This window comes from Zingiber officinale, chromosome 5B, assembly GCF_018446385.1.
Source record: "Zingiber officinale cultivar Zhangliang chromosome 5B, Zo_v1.1, whole genome shotgun sequence".
In the NCBI taxonomy this organism is placed as follows: Eukaryota; Viridiplantae; Streptophyta; class Magnoliopsida; order Zingiberales; family Zingiberaceae; genus Zingiber; species Zingiber officinale.
In genome coordinates, this window is record NC_055995.1 from 139653067 (window position 1) to 139674118 (window position 21052).

At 37.7% G+C, this 21052-nt stretch overlaps 4 protein-coding genes and 1 long non-coding RNA gene across 8 annotated transcripts; 1 reads left to right on the forward strand and 4 right to left on the reverse strand.

Moving 5' to 3' along the window:
- The first annotated feature begins 2189 nt into the window (after positions 1 to 2189).
- LOC121986393 (bZIP transcription factor 29-like) lies at positions 2190 to 6066 on the forward strand. The gene is made up of 4 exons (XM_042540314.1): positions 2190 to 3474; positions 3564 to 3696; positions 3777 to 3861; positions 5584 to 6066. The coding sequence occupies exons 1-4, from the start codon at positions 2447 to 2449 to the stop codon at positions 5841 to 5843; spliced, it is 1506 nt and encodes a 501-aa protein (XP_042396248.1). The 5' UTR covers positions 2190 to 2446; the 3' UTR covers positions 5844 to 6066.
- Positions 6067 to 7377: 1311 nt separating this feature from the next.
- On the reverse strand, positions 7378 to 9315 carry LOC121986394 (probable ribosome biogenesis protein RLP24). Of its 2 annotated transcripts, none has more exons than XM_042540315.1 (5): positions 9184 to 9315; positions 8852 to 8962; positions 8552 to 8665; positions 7814 to 7950; positions 7378 to 7720 (listed from the first exon to the last, which is right to left on the reverse strand). In XM_042540315.1, exons 2-5 carry the CDS (start codon positions 8930 to 8932, stop codon positions 7552 to 7554), a joined length of 501 nt encoding a protein of 166 aa, XP_042396249.1. In that variant the 5' UTR covers positions 8933 to 8962; positions 9184 to 9315; the 3' UTR covers positions 7378 to 7551. The 2 variants fall into 2 exon arrangements, with proteins under 2 accessions (XP_042396249.1, XP_042396250.1); XM_042540316.1 differs by having other exon boundaries at positions 9113 to 9231.
- Positions 9316 to 10255: 940 nt separating this feature from the next.
- LOC121987943 (auxin response factor 6-like) lies at positions 10256 to 12542 on the reverse strand. Its single transcript, XM_042541646.1, has 8 exons — positions 12377 to 12542; positions 12195 to 12279; positions 12027 to 12117; positions 11759 to 11902; positions 11535 to 11657; positions 11348 to 11423; positions 11004 to 11151; positions 10256 to 10923 (listed from the first exon to the last, which is right to left on the reverse strand). The coding sequence occupies exons 1-8, from the start codon at positions 12497 to 12499 to the stop codon at positions 10367 to 10369; spliced, it is 1347 nt and encodes a 448-aa protein (XP_042397580.1). The 5' UTR covers positions 12500 to 12542; the 3' UTR covers positions 10256 to 10366.
- A 70-nt stretch (positions 12543 to 12612) lies between these two features.
- Positions 12613 to 13635, reverse strand: LOC121987944. The gene is made up of 3 exons (XR_006113770.1): positions 13105 to 13635; positions 12746 to 13007; positions 12613 to 12669 (listed from the first exon to the last, which is right to left on the reverse strand). It is a non-coding gene; the product is annotated as an uncharacterized LOC121987944 (long non-coding RNA).
- A 2651-nt stretch (positions 13636 to 16286) lies between these two features.
- LOC121986395 (uncharacterized protein DDB_G0287625-like) lies at positions 16287 to 20386 on the reverse strand. 3 transcript variants are annotated; one of them, XM_042540319.1, is made up of 7 exons: positions 20141 to 20386; positions 19366 to 19803; positions 19116 to 19279; positions 18955 to 19035; positions 18449 to 18524; positions 18269 to 18367; positions 16287 to 16654 (listed from the first exon to the last, which is right to left on the reverse strand). In XM_042540319.1, the coding sequence occupies exons 2-7, from the start codon at positions 19784 to 19786 to the stop codon at positions 16524 to 16526; spliced, it is 972 nt and encodes a 323-aa protein (XP_042396253.1). In that variant the 5' UTR covers positions 19787 to 19803; positions 20141 to 20386; the 3' UTR covers positions 16287 to 16523. The 3 variants fall into 3 exon arrangements, with proteins under 3 accessions (XP_042396253.1, XP_042396252.1, XP_042396251.1); XM_042540318.1 differs by having other exon boundaries at positions 16287 to 16426; positions 16508 to 16654; positions 19366 to 20386; XM_042540317.1 differs by having other exon boundaries at positions 19366 to 20386.
- Positions 20387 to 21052: the final 666 nt, after the last annotated feature.

Genomic DNA, 21052 nt, shown 5'->3' on the forward strand with positions numbered 1-21052 from the left:
ATTTTCAAAAATATTTTTAAAAATAATTGCTATGACGAAACTATAACAGTTATGATTTATATTATAATTCCATAATTGGTATGACTATAAAGATGTAATAAAAATGAACCAAGAATATTGTTATGCATAAATATCACATTTAGCACCATGGTAGAGATGATGGACACTTTTAGGCAATGGTTCGTTAATGATAATACTTAGCTAAATAAAGCTAGACTACTCGTGCAACCAAAGCATTATGAAAGAGAGGAACCAGATATTGAGAGATTGTTTCTAGTTATCTATTTAAACAAAATTCTTTAATTATTTGATTTTTTTAACTTATTTGATTTGAAGTTTTTGGAGTGGGAGCAGTGGCGTAGCCAGGATTTTAGATTAGAATGGACGATTTTTAAAATTCTAAATATTAGTATAAATCAATTTTCACTCTCTAAAAGTTTAAATTTCAAATTCAATAAGTTAAAAATGAATTAAAATTTGAAAATTTTTTAGTTTAGCCCTTGATTTTAGTTAACACAACGATCTGTCAATCCTTAGACCTTATCTATGAATCAAAGTCGAAGAATCATTTAGGTGGAAAAGGCAGAGGAGAAGGATGTAGTAGAGGGGATGATGACCTATTTGAAGTAGGTATATCTCATATTTTATTAAAATACCTCGACATTTATATTTCACCTAATTTATCATTAGAATAATATTTTAAACGCATAATTACTTAATTTAATGACTATTTTTTTTTCCAAAAATTCAAAAATAATAATAAAATTGATAGTAAACAAATAACATACTTGACTAGCAAATAAAAACATGAATATGAAAATTTGACACTATATATATTTTTTTTAGCACTTTAATCTGTAACGAAAAAGATCAAACAAGAAATTTTCACCATAATCAAAACATGTTTGCTGTGGAGAATTGGTGTAGCGACGATGACGATACTCGTAGCAAACAATGACAGCGTTGACAATAATATCGTGTGATGATAATAATGTGGGTGGTTGTGGCAGAGGGGAAAACACAAAGAAAAAGAAAAATAAAAACACGATATTGAAGACAAATAAAAAAAATGGGAGGGAGAGGGGAAAAAGAAATCGGGGGAGAGAAAAAAAAACATGATTAGTTTTTCATTAGATTTTTTAAATATAAAAATCCATAGATTTTTAAAATTTATAATAAAGTATTTTTATTTTTTTCCCAATGTATAATTTTTTTTCTTAAATTTTAGGGGGTACGGTCACACCCCCAAAGCTCCACCTAGCTACGCCCCCAAGTGGGAGTATTCTTTCTTTCTATTAAAGTTAACTCACAACTTATTTATCTTTATACTTTTACCTTATTAAATTTATTAATCTTATTTTACACTCTTAATTACTCAATGATTTTATTTTATTCATTTAATATTGAATTCATATAAAAAATCAATAACTTAATAAAGACTATTTAACTTGATAATAATTTGTATGAAAAAGGAATATAATTTATTAAAAATCAAAATATAATTTATTTATTAAAAAGGAATATAATTTATTTATTTATTATTATATGTACGTCATCTAAATTTATGACTTATCTGAACTATTTGACCCGCGTAGGCACAATATTTGACCAAGGCAATGTCGCAATCCCCGGCTTGATTGCTCATTGATCCCGACCGTAACTCGCGGACCTGCCAGGGAAAGAAATCTAAGCCCGGTTTATTTTTTAGGTCGGCAATTAAACCGCCATAAATAGCTTCCATCTGGAACAAAAAATTATTGGCAATCTAATTATTAAATCCGGTTTAATTATGTAGACCAGTAGGGTTCACCTAAACCGGGCCGAATGAAGGGGGGACGACGCGTATGGAAAGAACTCAACGCGGTACTGGAAGTCGAAAAGCTATACCTAATGGAGCTAATCGTTGTACCGGTATGGCTATTGGAGAAGGCTTGTTGGCCCAGTGGCGTCGCATCGTTCGATTGAGAGTAGAGTTTAGTGGGTCTGTTTTGGTGCGGTGCGGCTTGTTTGAAGACGGTGGTCCACTTCGCTCCTCCTTACGGAACGACGACGTCGGCAGACGAGAGAGACAGAATAATGGATCCGCTGTTGATTCCATTCAGGAAATAGTTTAGTTTTCCTTTTTGGATCGGGAATGATAGGCTTTCTTTGGAGTAAAGAGGCGGGACCCTGGAAATAAACCTGAACTGTGTCGGGAAGTTGCAGGGAGGAGAAAGAGGGGAGTGAGTTTGGTTATCCCTGCTCGGCTACGACAAAGGGAACGACACGAATAGAACTGCGATGTCCTATCTCTCCGTCTATCTCACTTCGTCTCTTCCGCCCCAACTCAACTTCTCGTCCGCCGCTCGCCGGCAATCCTCTTCTCGTCTCTCCTCGCGCCACCGGTATATATAGCTACTTCCCCTCGTCGGCATCGCTGGAGATAGCGAGTGTTGGAGAGGAAATCATGGAAGAGAGACGCACCGAAGTGATGCAGCGGTTTCATTCCTCCTCCGCCGCCACCGCCACCGCCACCGCCACTGCTGCTGCCGCAAGTTCTCCTCCTTCGTATTCACCTTCGTTCATTCCGAGGCCTCCGGGCCCTTTGGATCTCCCCAATTTCGGCCCGCCTTTCCGCCAGTTCACTCCCGACTCAGTCGCAGCCAAACGACCGGGCATTCCTCCGATCCCTCCCTCTCCGACTTCCTCCTCAACGGCGGCGTTTCCGTTTCACTCACGATCTCTTTCTCAACCCCTCGCCTTTGACTCCTTGCCCCACCTCTCCCCCTCTCCTGCTCCTCCGCCACCTTTGCTTGTTGACCCTATGATGATCGATGACCGGAAGCCTTCCTCTCGTACACCGACATCCCGCGATGGCCTACCCCCTCGCCGCTCGCACCGGCGCTCCCACAGCGACGTCCCCTACGGCCTCCCCCTACCGTCGCCTCCGGCACCGCGGCCCATGTCCTCCTCGAAGCAAGTGGAGAGCAGCGACGCGGAGGACGATTTGATATTCGCGTACATGGACAACCTGGACACGTTAAACTCCTCGGGTACGGAGGACAGGCAAGAGGATCTGGTGGAGTGCAGCAGGCTCAGCGGCACGAGAACCAGCGGCGCAGACAGCAGCGAGAACGAGGCGGAGAGTAGCGTCAATGAGAGCGGAGGCGATGGCCGTCGCGGTAGAGTGAGGAAGGAAGGGAACAAGAGAAGCGCGGCAGCGGATCTGACGCCAACGAACTCACGGCATCGCAGGAGCATTTCCGTGGATAGTTTCATGGGAAAGCTGCATTTTGGCGACGACACGCCCAAGTTTCCACCTTCACCTGGAAATCAAATTGGACAGCTTTCGCGTAGTGGCTCAATGGACGAGACAATGAATACGTTCAGCTTAGAGTTAGGCAATGACGAGTTCAACGCTGCTGAAGTGAAGAAAATCATGGCAGATGAAAAGCTTGCAGAAATGGCATTAGCTGATCCTAAAAAAGTGAAGCGGTGCCGCTACTTTTCTCAATCTCTGATTCAGAGCTTCATTTACTGTATTAAAATTGTTCTTTCGCTGAGTTCTTTGCTTTGAATTTTAGGATTCTGGCCAACCGTCTTTCAGCTGCACGTTCTAAGGAGCGAAAAATGCGATACATGTCTGAATTGGAACACAAGGTGCAGATCTTGCAAACTGAGGCTACTACGTTATCAGCACAATTGACCATGTTACAGGTGTGTTTTCGAATACTTCCTATAAACTATATGTTCACGTTCTAAATCGTTCGAAGAAGAGTGATATAATCTGCTTGCAGAGGGACTCAGCTGGACTTACAAATCAAAACAATGAGTTGAAATTCCGTCTTCAAGCCATGGAGCAGCAAGCACATCTGAAAGATGGTAACTATCTTGTGTGCTATTTTATTTCAAACTTTTAATGCACTGGGATGGGAAAATTGCCGAAAAACAAAATATTAAGAAAGACCTTGCTTTTGACATATCTTTGAGGCTCATGTGGGTTTGAGATATCACTTTCACAATTCCTGTCTAGTTAATGATTTCAACTGAATGAATGCTTCACAAATCGAGCCTGCATGTTCACTGCCATAACACTCATGAGGCTTAATAATGTCATAATTCAGATTGAATTCTAAACATTCAAACAGAATATTTTCAATAAATTTGCTAACTAGTATCTCAGTCTTGCATGTGCTGCTAGTGACTTCTTGATGTTGATTGAAGCTGGCATGTGCTATCTGCATGCTATTTACAAGACTTTTCATCCATATATTGGAGTTCATTTTAGTTTGATTGTGATTTGATGTAATATCTATCTATACAGAGTTTTCTAGTTTGTATGATAGGATACATTTTCCATGAAATAATGTGTGCCTGATTTTTTAGTTGCTACACAATTATATTTTTAAATTTTAAGTTAATTCAAATTTCAGTTTTTATTTAATTAATAGTTCTAGTCCCACAAAATCAATATATGTGATACACTTTATACTCATTATCAAATTTGAGCAATAGCGTAGCCAATACCTGCAGCTCTCTTATTCAATCCTAGAGATTGATTGAGGTAATTTGATTGTATACATGATACAATGTTCATACGTAAAGCCAAGGGTTTTTGATACTTATCTTGAATCATGTATTACCCTTCATTTCTTATCTAGAAAGTCAGAATATTCCACCATATTCATCCTTGTATATTCCTCTTTAAGAATAAGTTCCCTGCAGAGAAAATCACTCATTGGTAGCGTAGTCTTCAAATTTGAATGTTTGTCTTCTAATATCGGATGCATTTTGTGACATGAATAAGAAGGGAAAAAACTAATCTAGGTGGTGGAACAATAAGCATGCAACTTGGTCATTCTTTGTTATTTTTTGTCTTTTTGCAGCCATTTCTTCGCATAGATTAGTACAAATGTTTCACATTTCGGCAATAAGTTACTCATACTTTTTGATCCTCACAGATTAACTGGAAAAACTTATTTGCGGCAATGTTGGTGTTATAGAAAAGGAGAAATTTATCTTTTAAGTACTTTGATATGGTTCTCCGCAAATAAGTCATTTGACAGCTTGAAATAAGATTATATTAAATACAAACTGAGACTTAACTCTCACACTAGCTTAGAATAATTTTATTATAGACATCAATTACTTTTTTTTTTCAGCGAAAGATGCACCAATACTGTGGTTTAATATCTTGCATTCAACTTGTTTGGTTATCTCCTACATGTATTATTAGGATGAACTTCCTGGGAAACACACTTTTACTTTGTTAATCTTCTTTATATATCTTGCAAAATCATTTACCTTCCCAAAGCGGTTTTTTGATTGCTACATTGTATCTATGAACTAAGCTAATTTGGAAAAGAAACTAGTGACATAATCTATATTTCAAGAATGGATTACCAATTTACCAGTAGCTGAAATCTTGATTCACTGTGATATTAGTAGTCTGTTATAATTGTGATTTTTCATTCATTGATGCTACCAGAGAAGTTTTCGTCAATTTCAAGTATGCTTAGAGCAACCTGTTCATTTTTTTTTCTGTCCAACTTATCTCTTTCTAGTTCATTTCGCACCTGACTTTGACGATCATGCATTATCTAGCCCTCAACGAGCAACTGAGTGCCGAAGTCCAACGTCTGAAACTTGCAACTGGAGAGATCAGCGAGGCTCAGCTCTCAAAGAACATGAATCAGCAAATGCAACTGAGTCCTCAAATGTTCCAGTTGCATCAATTACAATCGCAACAGCACTCGCAGCAGAAACAGCAAATTGCACAGGCGCCTCTTTGCCAACAGCCGCAGCCGCAACAGCAACGAGCTCAAAACAACGGCCCCACTAAGTTAGAATCAAGCAGATGCTAAAGGTGCCCTGTCTTGAGATATATTAAGATAGTATCTCGTTACCTGATACATATTTAGCGACTTTGGAACGGTTTGACTACAATTTTTATGTATTCTTTTAAACATTATAGCTTAATCGTGAGTCCATGGATTGTGCCTATTAATAACAGATTGTTTTGTACATGATATGTTATGCCTCTTGGACAAAGCTACTTATGAGAAAGGATTATTGGTTATGGATTAAGGTGGCGTTTGGTTTATAGTTATGGAAATGGGGAATTGGAATGATTCTTTTTTCTTGGCATTATTCAAGTTGAATTTTTTAGCTCGTCTGTCATTAAGATTTTAAATTTGAGCAAGAATCTTTTCATCGCATCATCGGTTGGGCAAAATATCATTCACCTGCTTTGGAGATTGTCCTCAAAGGTTTTCTCCGCCAGAGAAGCTATAGAGTATCGGCGAAGATTTTACATCCGTGGACCGACATACATCCGTAATATTCACCTGGAAAGACGCGGCGATGGGCACCTCTGTCTCGGGCAATGCAAAATGTTTCTTCACGAATCTAACAAACTTGGCATCAATGGTGTTGTCGTCATTGTCGATGGCGGCGAACCCCACTTTGCTCCTTTTGAAGTCGGTGACGTTGACGAAGTCGGAGGAGCCAGGCGCAGTTCCAATGACTTGGTACATAGCGATTAAGGTTGTGACATTGGTAATTTAGGTTGTGACATTGATAATTTTGTGAAGCTTCTCGGTGTCAAAATAGTCGAGGAGGATGTGGACGAAGAGAGCATTTTTTGAGAAATGAGAGGTATTTTTGAGAGATGAGGATGTGGACGGATGATGATCTCAAATGAGCATTTTTGGAATTTAAGTTAATTCCCATTCTAGAATATCAAACTAATCAAATACTATAATAAAATAATGATATCTGTTTCCATTCCAGCACAAACCAAACCCCACCAAATTAAATAGCTCTTGTTTTCTCTGGCAAGGAAAGAAGAATGGCAAGAACATGATCGGGACCAAATTAAATAGCTTTTGTTTTCTCCGGAAAGGAAAGAAGAATGTCAAGAACATGATCAGGTAAACCAAACGCCACCAAATTAAATAGCTTTTGTTTTCTCTGGCAAGGAAAGAAGAATGGCAAGAACATGATCAGGTAGAATGAAATCATGGATTTCGGGATTGTTTCCGGGAGAGTTAGCATTGGAAATTTTCCTTTGCGATATTTCTTGAGTTTAAGGCCTTGCAATTGATTGAAAATTCTGTGTATTCAGTGAGTCGATAAATTCTTGAAGTAAGATTGCAGAAGAGCTTTGGAACTCTATCAAAAGGAAAATTGCAACACTAACAACGATTACCCTTTATCCCACCATACACTTATCAGTGTATCTTCATTTACCTCCCTCTGGGGTCGACACTAGGGATACCGTCAAGGTAGCGATCTATTTTTTTTTTTTTTTTTTTGAAAGAGCCCTTTACCATTTTAGAAAAAATTTGAAAAAGGTCACCCTGTTGTTGCAGCTTTAGCTAAAGTTGCACTTTAACATTGATAAAAAAAAAAAACTCTAATTTGATCAGAATTGATTATAGCAGTAGAACAACGGACTAAATTTCCCCTTAATTTCAAACATCATCCACAGCCAGCAAAAGCAAAGAAAGATTGAGAGATCATTTCCCCTTAATTTCAAAGTCTTTTTAAGTGTTTCGAGACTATCTTCTTTCATTCCTCCATTCGCTCCGCCTCAGGCTGTGATTCGGAAACCTTGACTTTGATCTTCGGCGCAAATTCTGTGTCCTGAAGAAGGGCAGCAGGTGCTCTGACCAAGTCGATACTCTTCTCCAACTCAGTAACTGCAGCTCTCTTCTCAGTTGCCTTTTTACCCTTCATCCTGTGAAATAACATGCAAATGGAATGTCAGGCCACAGGTTGCACAAGGAAGAGCAGATGAAACTGGTAAACCATGGACATAGCAGAAAGAGACCTCATTGCATGGTGTCTAGCCTCCCTGGCCACTCTGATCTTATCGATCTTCTTTATGGCCTTCAGTGTCTTCTCCGTCACATTCCTATCGTATCTTTCTGGCCGGTTGCGTTTTCGTTCAAGCTCGAATGTTGAGTCCTGTTAGAGGATGAGAGACGTTTCACATCCAAAAAACAAAGAGCTGAATTATCTTATGGGTAAAAATCAAAAGAAGTATCATTGTTTAAATGAGCTCCACCGTATTTTTTTATTCTAAGAATATACTTACTTTCCGTATTGTTGTAGCAACTACGATTAACTGTTACAATATGAATTAGTTGTTATAGCATTGTGACAATTAATACAACACTATTACAATAGCTAGTTAAGTAGTTACTATAATTACTAATCATAGTTGCTAAGGTAATGAAAGTAAAAATATTCTCAAGTGGCAAGAGGCTAAGCGGTTGCCCCCAGCGCCCCTGCCAACCTGCCCCAGGACCAAATCACGGTGACAAAGCAGACAAGTGGATGGGGTGACTTATATGGAGTGCAGGGATTTACGCCCTGCTAACTCCGAGATTCGACCCTTAACATCAAGTGGCAAATCTCCATCACTTATCACCTCAAGCTATGACCTTGGGGGTGAAAAAATGATGAGTTGTTCATTTGACTATTTTTAAAAATGAGACACCATTGGAAGATTCATTAAATATGAGAAGACCTTTTAATTTTTGCCCTTAACTTATTGATACCTCACCTTAGTCATATCCTTCCCGTGCAACAACCTGTATGCCTTTGTCCATTTTACTTTACGAGGATTCCTCTTCATTTTGAAATTTTTATGGCATTTGGACCGGCAGAATCGGAATATCTGGAGGGAAAAAAAAGAGAACGATAAACATATCGAAAAGGGCGAGTTTAAGAACATGAAACTAACCACAATGCGCTGAAAGACGACCAACTTCTGCAATCGTCTAAGAACATGAAACCAACCACAATGCGCTAAAAGAAGCATGGAACACAGAGAAAAGATGAATTTTTTTTTTTCTAAAGCTACCTTCGCATCATTCCGAACGAATTGAATTCCATGTCCTGGATATATGGTCGAAGAGCAGAACCAACACTTCTCTAACCTCATCGCGTATCCAAATCAAGGGCTGATTTTATCCTGAACAGAAAGAAAAAAAATGTCTGGATCAGGAGTATATCACAGTAGATTTAGGGTTTTTGATCATGGAATGCAAAGGATCAGATCAAAAATGAAAAATTAACATCAAAATCCAGCAGGGAAAGATGGGATTACAAAACTCTAAACAACCTCCAGTTACTGCGCTGATTCATGGATCGCATGATACGAAGAACGAGAGGCGGAGAGGAAGAGAAAAATACCTGCAGATCGACGGAGAAAAGGATTTCGCTTTTTCCGATCGAGAAGGAATGGCCTCTTTGGAATCTCGCAAGCCGCTACCTGCCCATCTAAACCTGGAGTTAAGTGCCTGGACCGCCCGGTCCAGTAAGCTCGGTTCAAAAGACGTCGGCAAGCATTATACATACAGTAATTTCCCAATAAATAAAAATATTTTTTTATATAAATATACTATCATCGTTTTAGTGACTCGGGGATGTCTAATAATAATAATAAATAAAATAAAAATTATTAGGCTGGGTAATGCCGGGCAACGTTGAATTTGGAAGGGTCGATTTGGTCCTATAAAATATTTTTATCGATTATTAGTATAATTAATCCAGAAATTCAATATCATAATTTTATTTAAAGGAAAAATCTTGAATCGTCGGTCTAAAGGGATGATCGATTTTATCCCATAAAAAATTTTTATCGATCACCAAAATAATTAGTCAAGAAGTCTAGCATCCCAATCTCATTTGAAAGAAAAATCTTGAATCGTGGGAATCTAGAAGATAATTGAATATCCTTATTGTTGCATCGTATCTCCGAGAACATGGATGCCTCACCTCAGCGCCCCTGACTGACACGAGAAAAATATTTATCTCGATTATGTTGAGATTCGAACCCTAAACTTCATGATAATAACACACAATGTGCTAACTATTAAATCGTCCCGAGAGGACCGGATGCCTCATAATCAAGCACCATATTTTTATGATACCCCCTCATTATTTTTTCAATTAAAATTAACGAATTCATAAATATATTAAAGAGATATTAAAAATACATTAATTTAATTTAAAAATGATTCTGAATTTTTTAAAATTAATAATTATTTGATGAATATAAAGATCATTTTATATTATTTTGAAAATCTAGCTCCCATATTTGGATTGGAAATAAAAAAAAAGTTTGGAATGCACTCCATGATTTTAATATTATGAAAATCGATAGAAATTAACTGTGGCGAACTGGTTAAAGTGACTTGCGCCCGGCCTAACACATTTATATACCAACCAATAAATAAAGATAACGTTTTCATGTGAACTAAAGGTTTAGTTTACTCGAATGGATAAACAAGGACGGTACAAAACAATTCTTTCATCTTTTCTTCTACCTCCTCTTCTTCGGCTGCTTCTTACCTTTCACCCAAATACGTCTGGCCTAAACGAAGAATCTCTCATCACCATTCTTCGCGACAAACTCACCCCCAACCGAGTCACCACGGTGGACACACATCTCGAAAGTAGTAGGAAATGATGCCAACATGGTCGTGTCCAAGGACGGGGATTGCAACGTGAGAACATCCTCCGACGTCGGAGAGTAGAAGTGCAGGTCAAGTGAGTAGTTATCTTCATGATCCGCCAGGCACTGCTTGCTGTGCAAAGGTTGAGGCATGATGCTAGGGCCGATGAACTCCGCATAATTAGCAGCAAGCAATGGATGATCCACCGCTGCTTCTGCTGCCTCGTTCTGTGCATTTTGACGATTCATCTGTTCAGTTTGCTGTTGGAGTAGCTGCAGCATCTCTGCAGATGAAGCCGATGGTAGCTCTTTTGCAACGTTCACATGGCCCACCTCACCGTGGACACCATCAAATCTTTGGTGCGTCCATGGTGCAGTGTTGTTGATAAGGTTATGAGTTTGAGTGAACCCTATATTTTGACCGCTTTGGATGCACATTAGCCTTGCAACCAAGTTGATCTCCTCATCCCTTTGAACTAAACAAGATGAATTATAAAGTTATACAACGATAAGAGTTTTTAGTATACATAAATGTATATACATTTTCTGTAGATACCTAGGCTGGAGGGTATTGTGAGAGGCCATGGATTCTTGATTCCCAGAGAAAAAGGAGAGGAGTACATTGGAAAGGTTGTCAGTGGTTCAATTTCCCATGGCGAAACTCCTAGTTTCCTCTCCACAATTATGGGCTCATCCCAGCTTACCTGCCCACAAGTCAAATTCTTAAAAAAAGTGACTGATTAGGATAGATTTTAACTTGATTTAATTATTAGAACATGAGATACATCCTGTGTCATATTCCAACAAGTGTTCACAATATGTCACTAACTAAATCCAAAAGGAAAAAAACAACCTAAAACAATGTTTTGCTAACTGGATCGTGCAAACAAACTTGTATACCTTGACAGATCGCCAATGCGAATTTGGCCAGTAGACAGGGTCAAGCTCGCCAATCCCAACAATCTTTCCCATATACCTAATGATGATAACAAACCAACACAAAAATTTATGAGCAATCAAATAATCATTGTCAAATAAAGAAGGCATACATGCATATTTTCTTGGAAATTAAATGTCTGACGCCTACCGTCGAACACCTGTCTCGGGCGTCTCAAACAGCATCCGGAAACGCATGCCTTCAAACAATCTCGTGTGGAGAACAGCTTTAACATACTTAGCTAACGGAACAACGAACTCAGAAGGGCTTGTCCTACAAAAGCAATCAATTAAAATTAATATCTAATGGATATTATTTCTATTGCATTGAGCAGCATTGCTTTGATTTAATAATGAAAAGTTCAATAAATTTACCTTGGGAAATAATATATAGTGAAAGGAGTATTCGTAGAAGCGGCGTGAGCTGCAACGAGGCCTATGTGCATGCTGTCTGCGAAGCTGACTCGAGGGTGTGTATTGGCTCGCCGGATTCCCAGCAACAGCTCGTTGTATCCGTACCTGAAAACTCAAAATTATTATTATTATTTTTTGTTGAGTCTATTGATGTAAAAGGAGCTGCAGCTTTCAGTGAAGAATAGCAAACAAGTGATTGCTTTGGCAGTGATGAAGAAGAGAAAGATACCAAATAAATATCACGGAGTCCCCAGCGACTAGCCGTTTTGCATTCACAAAGTGAGTCCATCCTATCGTCAGCAGATGTCTCTTTGGCTGTCCTGAATTAGAAGGATATATACGTAGAAAGTTTCTAAGTATCCTTTAATCCATTTGCACACGTTAAAGAATGATCTACCTCGGAAGGTATGACGGAACTTCCATTCATTACCATGAAGGTCCTTCGCGATCAGCTCTTGTGAAGGAGGCTCTACTGAGAAATCCTAAGTGAACACGATCTTCTTAATTTGCTTTTGTCAGGCAAAATTAAGTAGCCAGTCATAATTTTTAGCACAAAATGTAAAAACGTAGTGCAAATACCAGAGGCGGAAACACTTTCTCTGCAGCTCGACGGGGAATCGAGCAGCAACCATGCGTGCTGGTGTCACTCGCTGTCAATGTCTTGTGGAAGTAATAAGTGGGATGTTTGCTTCGCGTACCCATGTCAATAGGCACATAATACAGATCACACGGCTCTTGCTGCAGATTATTTAATTTGATTATTATTTCAGAGCCAATAAATTAGATTAATATATATCAAGTGATCAGTTGATTACCAGGCATATTGTTTGCAACGTCATCTGGGCATAAACTTCGTCTGTCTCTTCATCAGCCTGAGGAAATAGCATGCATGCATTTATTGACGTGGATATAGACAGTGAAGAGATCCATCATAACAAATAGACTTACATGCATTGTGACATTGTGCAGGTGGCAAATAAGCTGAGAAGACAAGCAAGGGAAGCTGGAAAAAGGAGCAATTTCTTCATTGGTTGATGCAGTTACCTGGCATTGTGTTAATCTAATTTTAAATCAAGTAGATATGTTTTAGTAATCGATATTATGATCTATGTGCTGATCACTTGTTCCATATGACCCTGTGGAAAATACACCACTCTACTTCCAACAGCAGGCAAGGACACCAGCGGCCCAGCACAAGCGTGCCATAACTCTGAGTTCAGGCAAGCACATGAACATCATTTAGAGATTATTATCACAAGTTTTTCTGAGCCATTAAACAAGGGGAAAGAATGTCATATCATTCTAACCTTCCTGCTGTAGATTGCCAAGGCTGGAGCAGTGCTTCATCTTCGACTGCGTGCACCAGAGCTTAAAGAGACGACCAAACCTGAAGGATTAAGAGAAATATATACCGAAGCAACCTGGCATCTTAAATTAATGGAGCAGCACCCAAAGCTATGACCAACTCAGACCCAGCTCCTGCTGTCATCAATGCACAACTTTGCTCAAAAGAAGCTACGATATCTATCTAGCGTTTGGTTCTCCCAATCCAGGGTATGTCATGTACGTTTAAAGAGCAATACTTTCACTACAAACCTTACCCATTTGGAATTGCTAGCTGCATTGGGTAAGAGAGTAATTAAAGGGAAGCAAAAGGGCCCCTGTGAGTCCCATGCACCGACCGAAAGCAAATTAAACTGTGTAAGTGTCAATATTTGGTGGAAAGAAGACATCTCTTGTCTTTCTAGAGTCCTTGCTGTGCATTTAATTTCAGTTATGGAGAGCTAATTAGGGTTGCAAATGAGCCGAGCCGAACCGAGCTTTGGGGTGTTCAAGCTTGTTTGATAAGGTAACCGAGCCAACCTGAGCCGAGCTTAAAATGAACCAAGCTTTTGAAATGATTGTTCAAGCTTGACTTGGTTAATTTTTTATGAGCTTGAGCTTGTTTGAAACTTGGTTTGAACTTGGTTCGTTTAAATGTTATCAAGCTCTCAATTCAAGCTTGGCTTGAGCTTGGTTCGAACTTGGCTTGAGCTTGATTTGTTTAAATGTTATGAAACTCTCAATTCAAACTTGTTTAATTGTTTGATTGATTATTGAACTTAATAATTTAAATTTATTTATTTTATTTTATTGTTTAGTTAGCATATTAAAAAAAAATATTAATGAATATAGTTCGTGAATATTGTTCACGAACGTTATTCAAGAACGTTATTCACGAACGTTAACAAGCTGAACACGTATGTGTTCAAGTTTGTTTGTTTAATTAATCTTGTGTATATTGAACGAACATAAATAAGCTCTTATCAAACCGAACACCAAACTTGTTCATGAACATTTTACAGCCCTAGAACTAATCTATAAACATAAATTAAGTTAGATGCTCCTGATTTGAATGATTACTTGGGAAATGGACCATAGAGCACACCTATCATCTTTTCTTCATTTTGAGAATATTCTACCAGTCGCCTTCTCATATTTTTCTGACTACTTATTGTTGTTTATAAAAATTAGAGATTGTGAAAATGATAGCCAAATTGGCTTACTTTTCTCTCTCAGGTATTGTGTTGGATATAAACCTTGAAAGTTTACAATAAGTGATGAATTAAGATTGGAGTTTATTCAAATGTACCATGGAAAGGAGCTAAGTTGAGGTTGATACAGAATTTGCTGGCAATGAAAAAACCTAGTCTGACATAAGAAAACTTAATCAGCAGAAGCTCAATCATCTATTATACTACTTGACTCTTCATCTATTTTTTTTTTTTTTAAAATTGGCATCGGGTATTCAATTCCTAGATGACCGGCTCAATTCCACGAAAATTTCCCACCGACCACTAAAGCAAATCAGGACGTACTAATGAAAGCTATTCAGGCAGCCAACATTCTTAGGCCCACTTCTCATGGGACATAAAATATCTTGCAGTGCGTTACAACTAAGATTCGAACCTTAGATTCCTTGTTATTCATTGGAGACCTCACCATTCTCTTCATCTACTCTTATACACTTGATATCTGGACATCAACACTTGGACACTTAATATTTTAAGTGATCACACGTAAAAATATTTAATAAATAGTTGTGTCAAACACTGGGATCCATACCAATGTCACTCCAGTATAGGTATATAAAATGCTTGAAGAGTGAGAAAGCCCGCCAACATTGAATTCCACGACTTCTCAAGGAACTAATGGGACCTTGAAGCATTAAAGCGACCACTTTGGGAATAAGAGCAACTCTGCTGTTTGCAAATTAAACTTGTAAGCAAGAAGTGATGACTGATAGGACCACACAGAAAACTTACATATGGGGCCCCTCACATGCCAAGAGCTGGTTCGTCAATGAGTCATGCTGCATTAATGAAATGGGATGAGAAATCGATATAGAAAGATGCCCGGAAGCTGTTAATGGCAAGAGCAAATGAGCAGGTAGGAATTGAAGTGAAAGAGATACCTGTCAGTTAAAGAAGACTTCTCTCAAATATCCAGAATAGATTTTGTCTGGCTCCATGCTTCCAGTTCTAGACCTTGCTCTTGACACTACAAAAATGCGTTGTAGCCTAGAGTTATGTACATGTAGTGGCCCATCTCTGATGGTGATAGTGGCATAGATAATTGCAGAACAGTTGGTGAATGGATATTGATTGTCATATCACCCACACCAGCTTCAAGGTCAGTTTTGGAGTACCTTTTTGTAAGTCACCTGGACCAAGCTCATTACTCCAGCCAGTTGAGTTCCCTCATTACACTCTTTCTGTGCTTTGATACTGTTCCTCTTAAATCTTCACCAGGTAGTGATATAAGCTCCAGTCTCTGAGAAAGTTGTTTGACTAGAGGTAAAAAAAAAAGTCACTTGATCTGTACCTTCGTCCGAGAATTCTCAAATGTCAATAGCAAAGAATATTGCCAACTTCCTACCTTCCAATAGAAGATGCATGAAGGGCACTTGAAGTTTTACTTACCAATGTTATCCACTCGTACTACGTTCTCATGGCATTTCAGGAAGCAGTATAGCACCACAAAAAGAAACTTGTTAGTCATTTAACAGTAATTGGTCATTCAACATTAATTGAAAAAGTAAAAAGACAGAAATGATAACTTAACCTTATTGCTCATGTCGTTGCTCCATCACTGCACTGTTTGTTTGCTTCCAAAAGTTCTATTGAACAAAATTTAGTCAAACAAATTGTAATATAACCACTACAATAATATGGAGGATACTGATTGATCTGTTCATCTATGCTAGTGAACAATCTGTATCAGAGCAGACAATAGGATCTCAGGAAAAAGGATTATAAAAATAAGTAATAATAACGAATTATCACACAATCTACCAAAGCACATGCGCAAAGGCTGGCATTAGACCCTGTATTATATCCCATATAATCTCCATTTCACGCCTTCCACAATAGTGGAATATTTGCAGCAAAGGGAACGTCAAGAAACAAGCAAGATTCTCTTACATCAAAAACCATACAACACATCTAAGTGTGGTGATCATCCGGGATTCAGTAATAGAACTTGTTCATACATCAATAGCATTGTTCAAAATACAAGACTTGCATCAAGCATGATTGCAAATCAAACTGTGACGCTGCAACACAACTATGACAAAACCACACTATCGACCTGACAAAAACAGGAAGATCAATAAGATTGTCTGCTAAGCAAATGGTAATGCCATGAGAAACTTGTTGCGTGATTACACACTGGTAAAGGGTCGACTTCAATTCATGGAACATCTGGTTCTGAAAGTGTCCATGCCTGTCTTTGACTGCATCCTCCCCGAGTTACGGGCTCTCTCAGTTGACGGAAGTGCCCATCCTCTTGCTTCTTGACTGCTGGTACTGCCATTCCCTATACACATCAAAGGTAAAATTGGCCATTCATTTGGCAAAGAAAATTACTAAGGAATGCTGCCAAAAATAAATAAATGGGAAATAAGAGCTAGTACAGAAGTCCAAAACATTCACACACCAAATTAATAAACCTAAAGGTCCTTTATGCTAACTTCAAAAAATAGATGCTTCCCAAATGAGCACTTGTCACCAAGCAAAACTCAGACAGCAACTTTGACTTCATTCACTTGAGTTTGTGTCCGACTGAACATAATAGTATCTTAACCACTAAGCATAGTTTTTTGTTTTGTTTTTGTTTTTAGGGTTCAAATTGCATTTAAGGAAGCTAAATCAAAGTTCACTTTAAACTAAACTAATTGAAATTGGATTAAACCAAATAAATTTCAAAAAGAGACGCCTGGACTGAATCTTTTCTCTTTAGACTTTAGGTCTTAATTCAAATATATAAAGAAAAATATGCATATATATTTACAATACTATTTGTATATTAATCTATGTTAGAAATCGGTAACAATATCAGTTATATTTAAGACAAAAAACAAGCTTAAATACTACCAAGTTTCTGTTCTTCTACTCAATTACTCATCCTTTATCCTTAATAGGATATCCTTTTATTGAATAGCAAATGCAAAATACTCAAAACCTCTTACATAAATTTCATGTTCATTTATTTTAATATTCCAATAATTCCTTGTTGAAACTACATTTCATATGTTCATTTTTTTTTACTTATCATGATACCATTAGTTTCTAAAAAATTTCTCCACAAATAAATATTCAAAACTAATCTAGTTACTCTCTCATTGATGAACAGTGAATTCATCTAGTAGGTATGTATCTAGTACTTATACGAAAAGATTAAAATGTAGAACTGACACTTATGGACCTACAATTGTAGAAAAAACCTCTCCTCATTTTATATATATATATATATATATATATAATCACATCAATATAATAATTGGATTGCTCTTTCTTCTCCGAAACATACCCTGTACTTTTCTGAGAACTCTTATTATATAATTTTTTTTCTAAATTAATAAAATACATATATAATCCTTTTTATTCTCTATATCTTGCATTAACTCTTATTAAATAACTTCATTTATAGTTGACCTTCAAAAATCAAAACCAAATTGATTTTCTTAAAAGGATTGTTTATCTCTTAATATCTCTTTACAAAATTTCCATAGAATGACAAGATATCTAAGTAATTAGAACGACATTGTACATAATGTTATTCCTCAATGTAAGTATTAAAAACTTATACTATCATTCTGAAAAAATCTTCTTAATTTTTAAATTTTATAAAATAACTTAGTTAACCCAAATTATACATCTTGTATATAATGTTATTCCTTAATGTAAGTAACTAAGTATTTAAAACTTATACTATCATTCTGAAAAACTCTTCTTAATTTTTAAATTTTATAAAATAACTTAGTTAACCCAAATTATACATCTTCAAACCTCGATATGAATATCAAACATGGTTGGTATCAACCATTCTAATCTATTTCTTAATAACAGCATATCACCACCATAGCATAACAAAATCGTAGTGAATAACAATGACAAGAACAAATGGATATAAAAGGGCAAAACTACTTACTCATGTTTCCATTTTGAAGGAAACCAGACCCTTTGTTCCATCCACCAAGGTGTCGGTCAGCATTCCCTTTCCAAGCCTCCTCAAAAACAGGCAGCTCATCTAATGATAGTGAAATGCAATTAAATAAATCAAACAGGGGTAAAATCATGTTCAAAGCTATGGCAGAAAGTAATGCTTAACCTTCGTTCAGATTATGTAATGTCTGCATTGTTTCTACCTTCCCATCTGAATTCAGTTTTCTTGTGACTGAGTGACCCTGCAACAATATTAACCAGGTAATATATTCATGTAAAACGGCCAATGAAATACAACAATGTATCAGAATTTCCAACTTTTTTGACATAAGATTCCACTAAACAAAAGATAATGACCGATATTTAATTAATTCATTCTTCAAAAGAACCCACAAAACTCAATAATTAAGCTTCCAACATCCCAAACTTTGGAATTTGATCAATGCAAGTGCGGACGTTAGGTAAGGTGACAACTTCATTAATTAACAAATAGAGGACCACCAGAAATACCCCTCTATCAGTGTTTCAAACTAAAACTAGTACCATTGGTGCTTGAACCTTCCAATAAATCATGATACAATTATAAAACATGATAGTAACTACAACATATGTTGTTGAAAAGAGGCTGTTAATCAAGGTGTTCATAAGATAAAACATTCAACTTGTGCATACTTTGTTCTTAATCCCACGAGATACTCTGTGCATGGCTCTACCACTAGTGGTGTCAGCTTCCTTGCTCTCCTCCATAATAACCTGCCATGGTTAAAAAGGACGAGTCATTGTGGTGTTAAAATGCCCTAGTATTCATTACAAATCCATTCAAGGTCACTCACTCCATCGTCGCCCATTCTCCTGGTTGTGGCTGAAGTGTAGTATGCACCATTTGGACCACCATAAGTCACCGTGGAGCTTTGGAAAGTAAAAGTGTTATTCTGCGATTGTGCCATGTTGGAATGGTTGAAGTTGTTTCTATCTTGCATATGCCTGCTTTTCTTTTCTGAAAAATAAAATCCATCACTTATAAACACTATCACATGTAATCCTAAAACCAAATAATGAAGCTGTCAGAAAAAACATATATACCTTCAACTGCTTCATCAGGATCCTGAAGTTTCCTTTGATTCTCTTTCTCCTCATTGTCAGATTTTTCTTCTTGTCCGTCGTCATCATCATCATCATCATCATCATCATCATCGGAGAGTTCTTCAATGACTGGACCCTTTGAGTTATTGGATTGGGAAGCCTGCTCCAGGAACACACGATTGCCAGTCTCCCCAAAGAGGCTTCCTCGATCAGAAAACATGCTAGGACCAAACATGCTAGGGCCAAAGATGCTTCTGCCCATCAAGTTTCCAAATGGCTGCGTGAAAAAAGGGTCATCAAAAGGATCTCTCCCTCCAAAAAAGCTAGAGATCAGACTCCCTGATCTGCCAAAGCCGCCAAACTCCGCAAAATGATCTCCAAAACCAAGGAAGTCATCCCTACCACCTCTCCTCCTCTGCATCTTCTCAGAGGAAACCGCTGCGCATGCACAATAAAAAAAAAAACAAGCACTAGGAAGCATGACAGTGACTATTTACATGTCTTACACCAGAACAATTTACTACGAGCCTACTTCAAGCATCAATCACTAGAAAAAGAACATCACCAGTGACCAGACAAACGATAATTACGATACAAATTCACTTTTCTCCTTTTTGCAACAAATAAACGGCGCTGTATCACCCAAGAAACCATACATCAGCTTCCCAGATAAAATGAAGATCCCAACCATTCGACATCACGGAAAACATAAACCCGAGAAATGCATTTGAACATCACACGAACCAGGAAAACCCAAATGGAAAAGAACGCGCACCGCACAGCAAGCTAACAGATAGGAACGGCGAGGCCTTCGGCGTCGGAAGATTAGGGATGAAGCGCGGCCGCACTCCCCGGAGCTCCTGCTCTACCGCCCGACCGACGACAAGATTGATCGCAATCGGCGAAGACGATACGATGCCTAAGAATGCAGCAACGTTTAATGAAATAAACGACTGGTTTCTCGAAGCATCGCGAGAAGCGAGGACCCTTCCTGAAAAACAGTTCAACTGCTTTCCGGAAAGAAGGACAAAGAACCGTAGAAAGTGGTAGAGAAATCTAGAAGATGAGCCGTTTTATAGTATATTATGTTATTATGCTAAGTAATAATAAGATGATAATAGTTTATTTTGTTTAGAGAATTAAGGGCATCCAAAAAAAAATGTGAAATCTTCGTAGTATCGTGAGCTAGTATTAATATAGACAGATAAATATAGATACAGATTTTATTTAGTAGGGATGATAAAATTAGAATTGAGTTAGTAAAATAGGATTGGGGATAGGATTATTAATCACTCCTCATGTCTAGGGATTGTGAATCCCACTCTTAATCAATCCTAATCATACCCCTAATTAATCCTATCAAACGACATATTAGTAACTTGAAAACATAATCCTAATCCTATCACCCCTACTAAACACAGCCACATAGTTAAAAATGCATGATTAAAACAATCCTAATCCTATCACCCCTACTAAACATAGCCACATAGTTAAAAATGCATGATTAAAACAATCCTAATCCTATCACCCCTACTAAACATAGCCACATAGTTAAAAATGCATGATTAAAACATGTCAATGGAGATATCATGCATCCACATCCGGTCATCCTGACCTACTCCGGGCTCACCCTCAACTTCATTCAAGACCGCCTCAAATGACATCTAGTTCGTACCATGACTCTGAT

Coding starts and splice junctions, on each gene's coding strand:
- LOC121986394 (XM_042540315.1), bottom strand. CDS start 8,932: ATGAGGTTAGAGAAGTGTTGGTTCTGCTCTTCGACCATATATCCAGGA. Junction 8,666..8,851: donor TCGTTCGGAATGATGCGAAG/GTAGCTTTAGAA, acceptor TTTTCCCTCCAG/ATATTCCGATTCTGCCGGTC. Junction 7,721..7,813: donor GCTAGACACCATGCAATGAG/GTCTCTTTCTGC, acceptor GTTATTTCACAG/GATGAAGGGTAAAAAGGCAA.
- LOC121987943 (XM_042541646.1), bottom strand. CDS start 12,499: ATGGGTACGCGAAGCAAACATCCCACTTATTACTTCCACAAGACATTG. Junction 12,280..12,376: donor AGAAAGTGTTTCCGCCTCTG/GTATTTGCACTA, acceptor GTGTTCACTTAG/GATTTCTCAGTAGAGCCTCC. Junction 10,924..11,003: donor CACAATACCCTCCAGCCTAG/GTATCTACAGAA, acceptor CATCTTGTTTAG/TTCAAAGGGATGAGGAGATC.
- LOC121986393 (XM_042540314.1), top strand. CDS start 2,447: ATGGAAGAGAGACGCACCGAAGTGATGCAGCGGTTTCATTCCTCCTCC. Junction 3,475..3,563: donor GATCCTAAAAAAGTGAAGCG/GTGCCGCTACTT, acceptor TTTGAATTTTAG/GATTCTGGCCAACCGTCTTT. Junction 3,862..5,583: donor GCAAGCACATCTGAAAGATG/GTAACTATCTTG, acceptor TGCATTATCTAG/CCCTCAACGAGCAACTGAGT.
- LOC121986395 (XM_042540318.1), bottom strand. CDS start 19,846: ATGCTTCCTAGTGCTTGTTTTTTTTTTTATTGTGCATGCGCAGCGGTT. Junction 18,368..18,448: donor ATTACATAATCTGAACGAAG/GTTAAGCATTAC, acceptor CACTATCATTAG/ATGAGCTGCCTGTTTTTGAG. Junction 16,655..18,268: donor CCTTCAAAATGGAAACATGA/GTAAGTAGTTTT, acceptor TGATGTGTATAG/GGAATGGCAGTACCAGCAGT.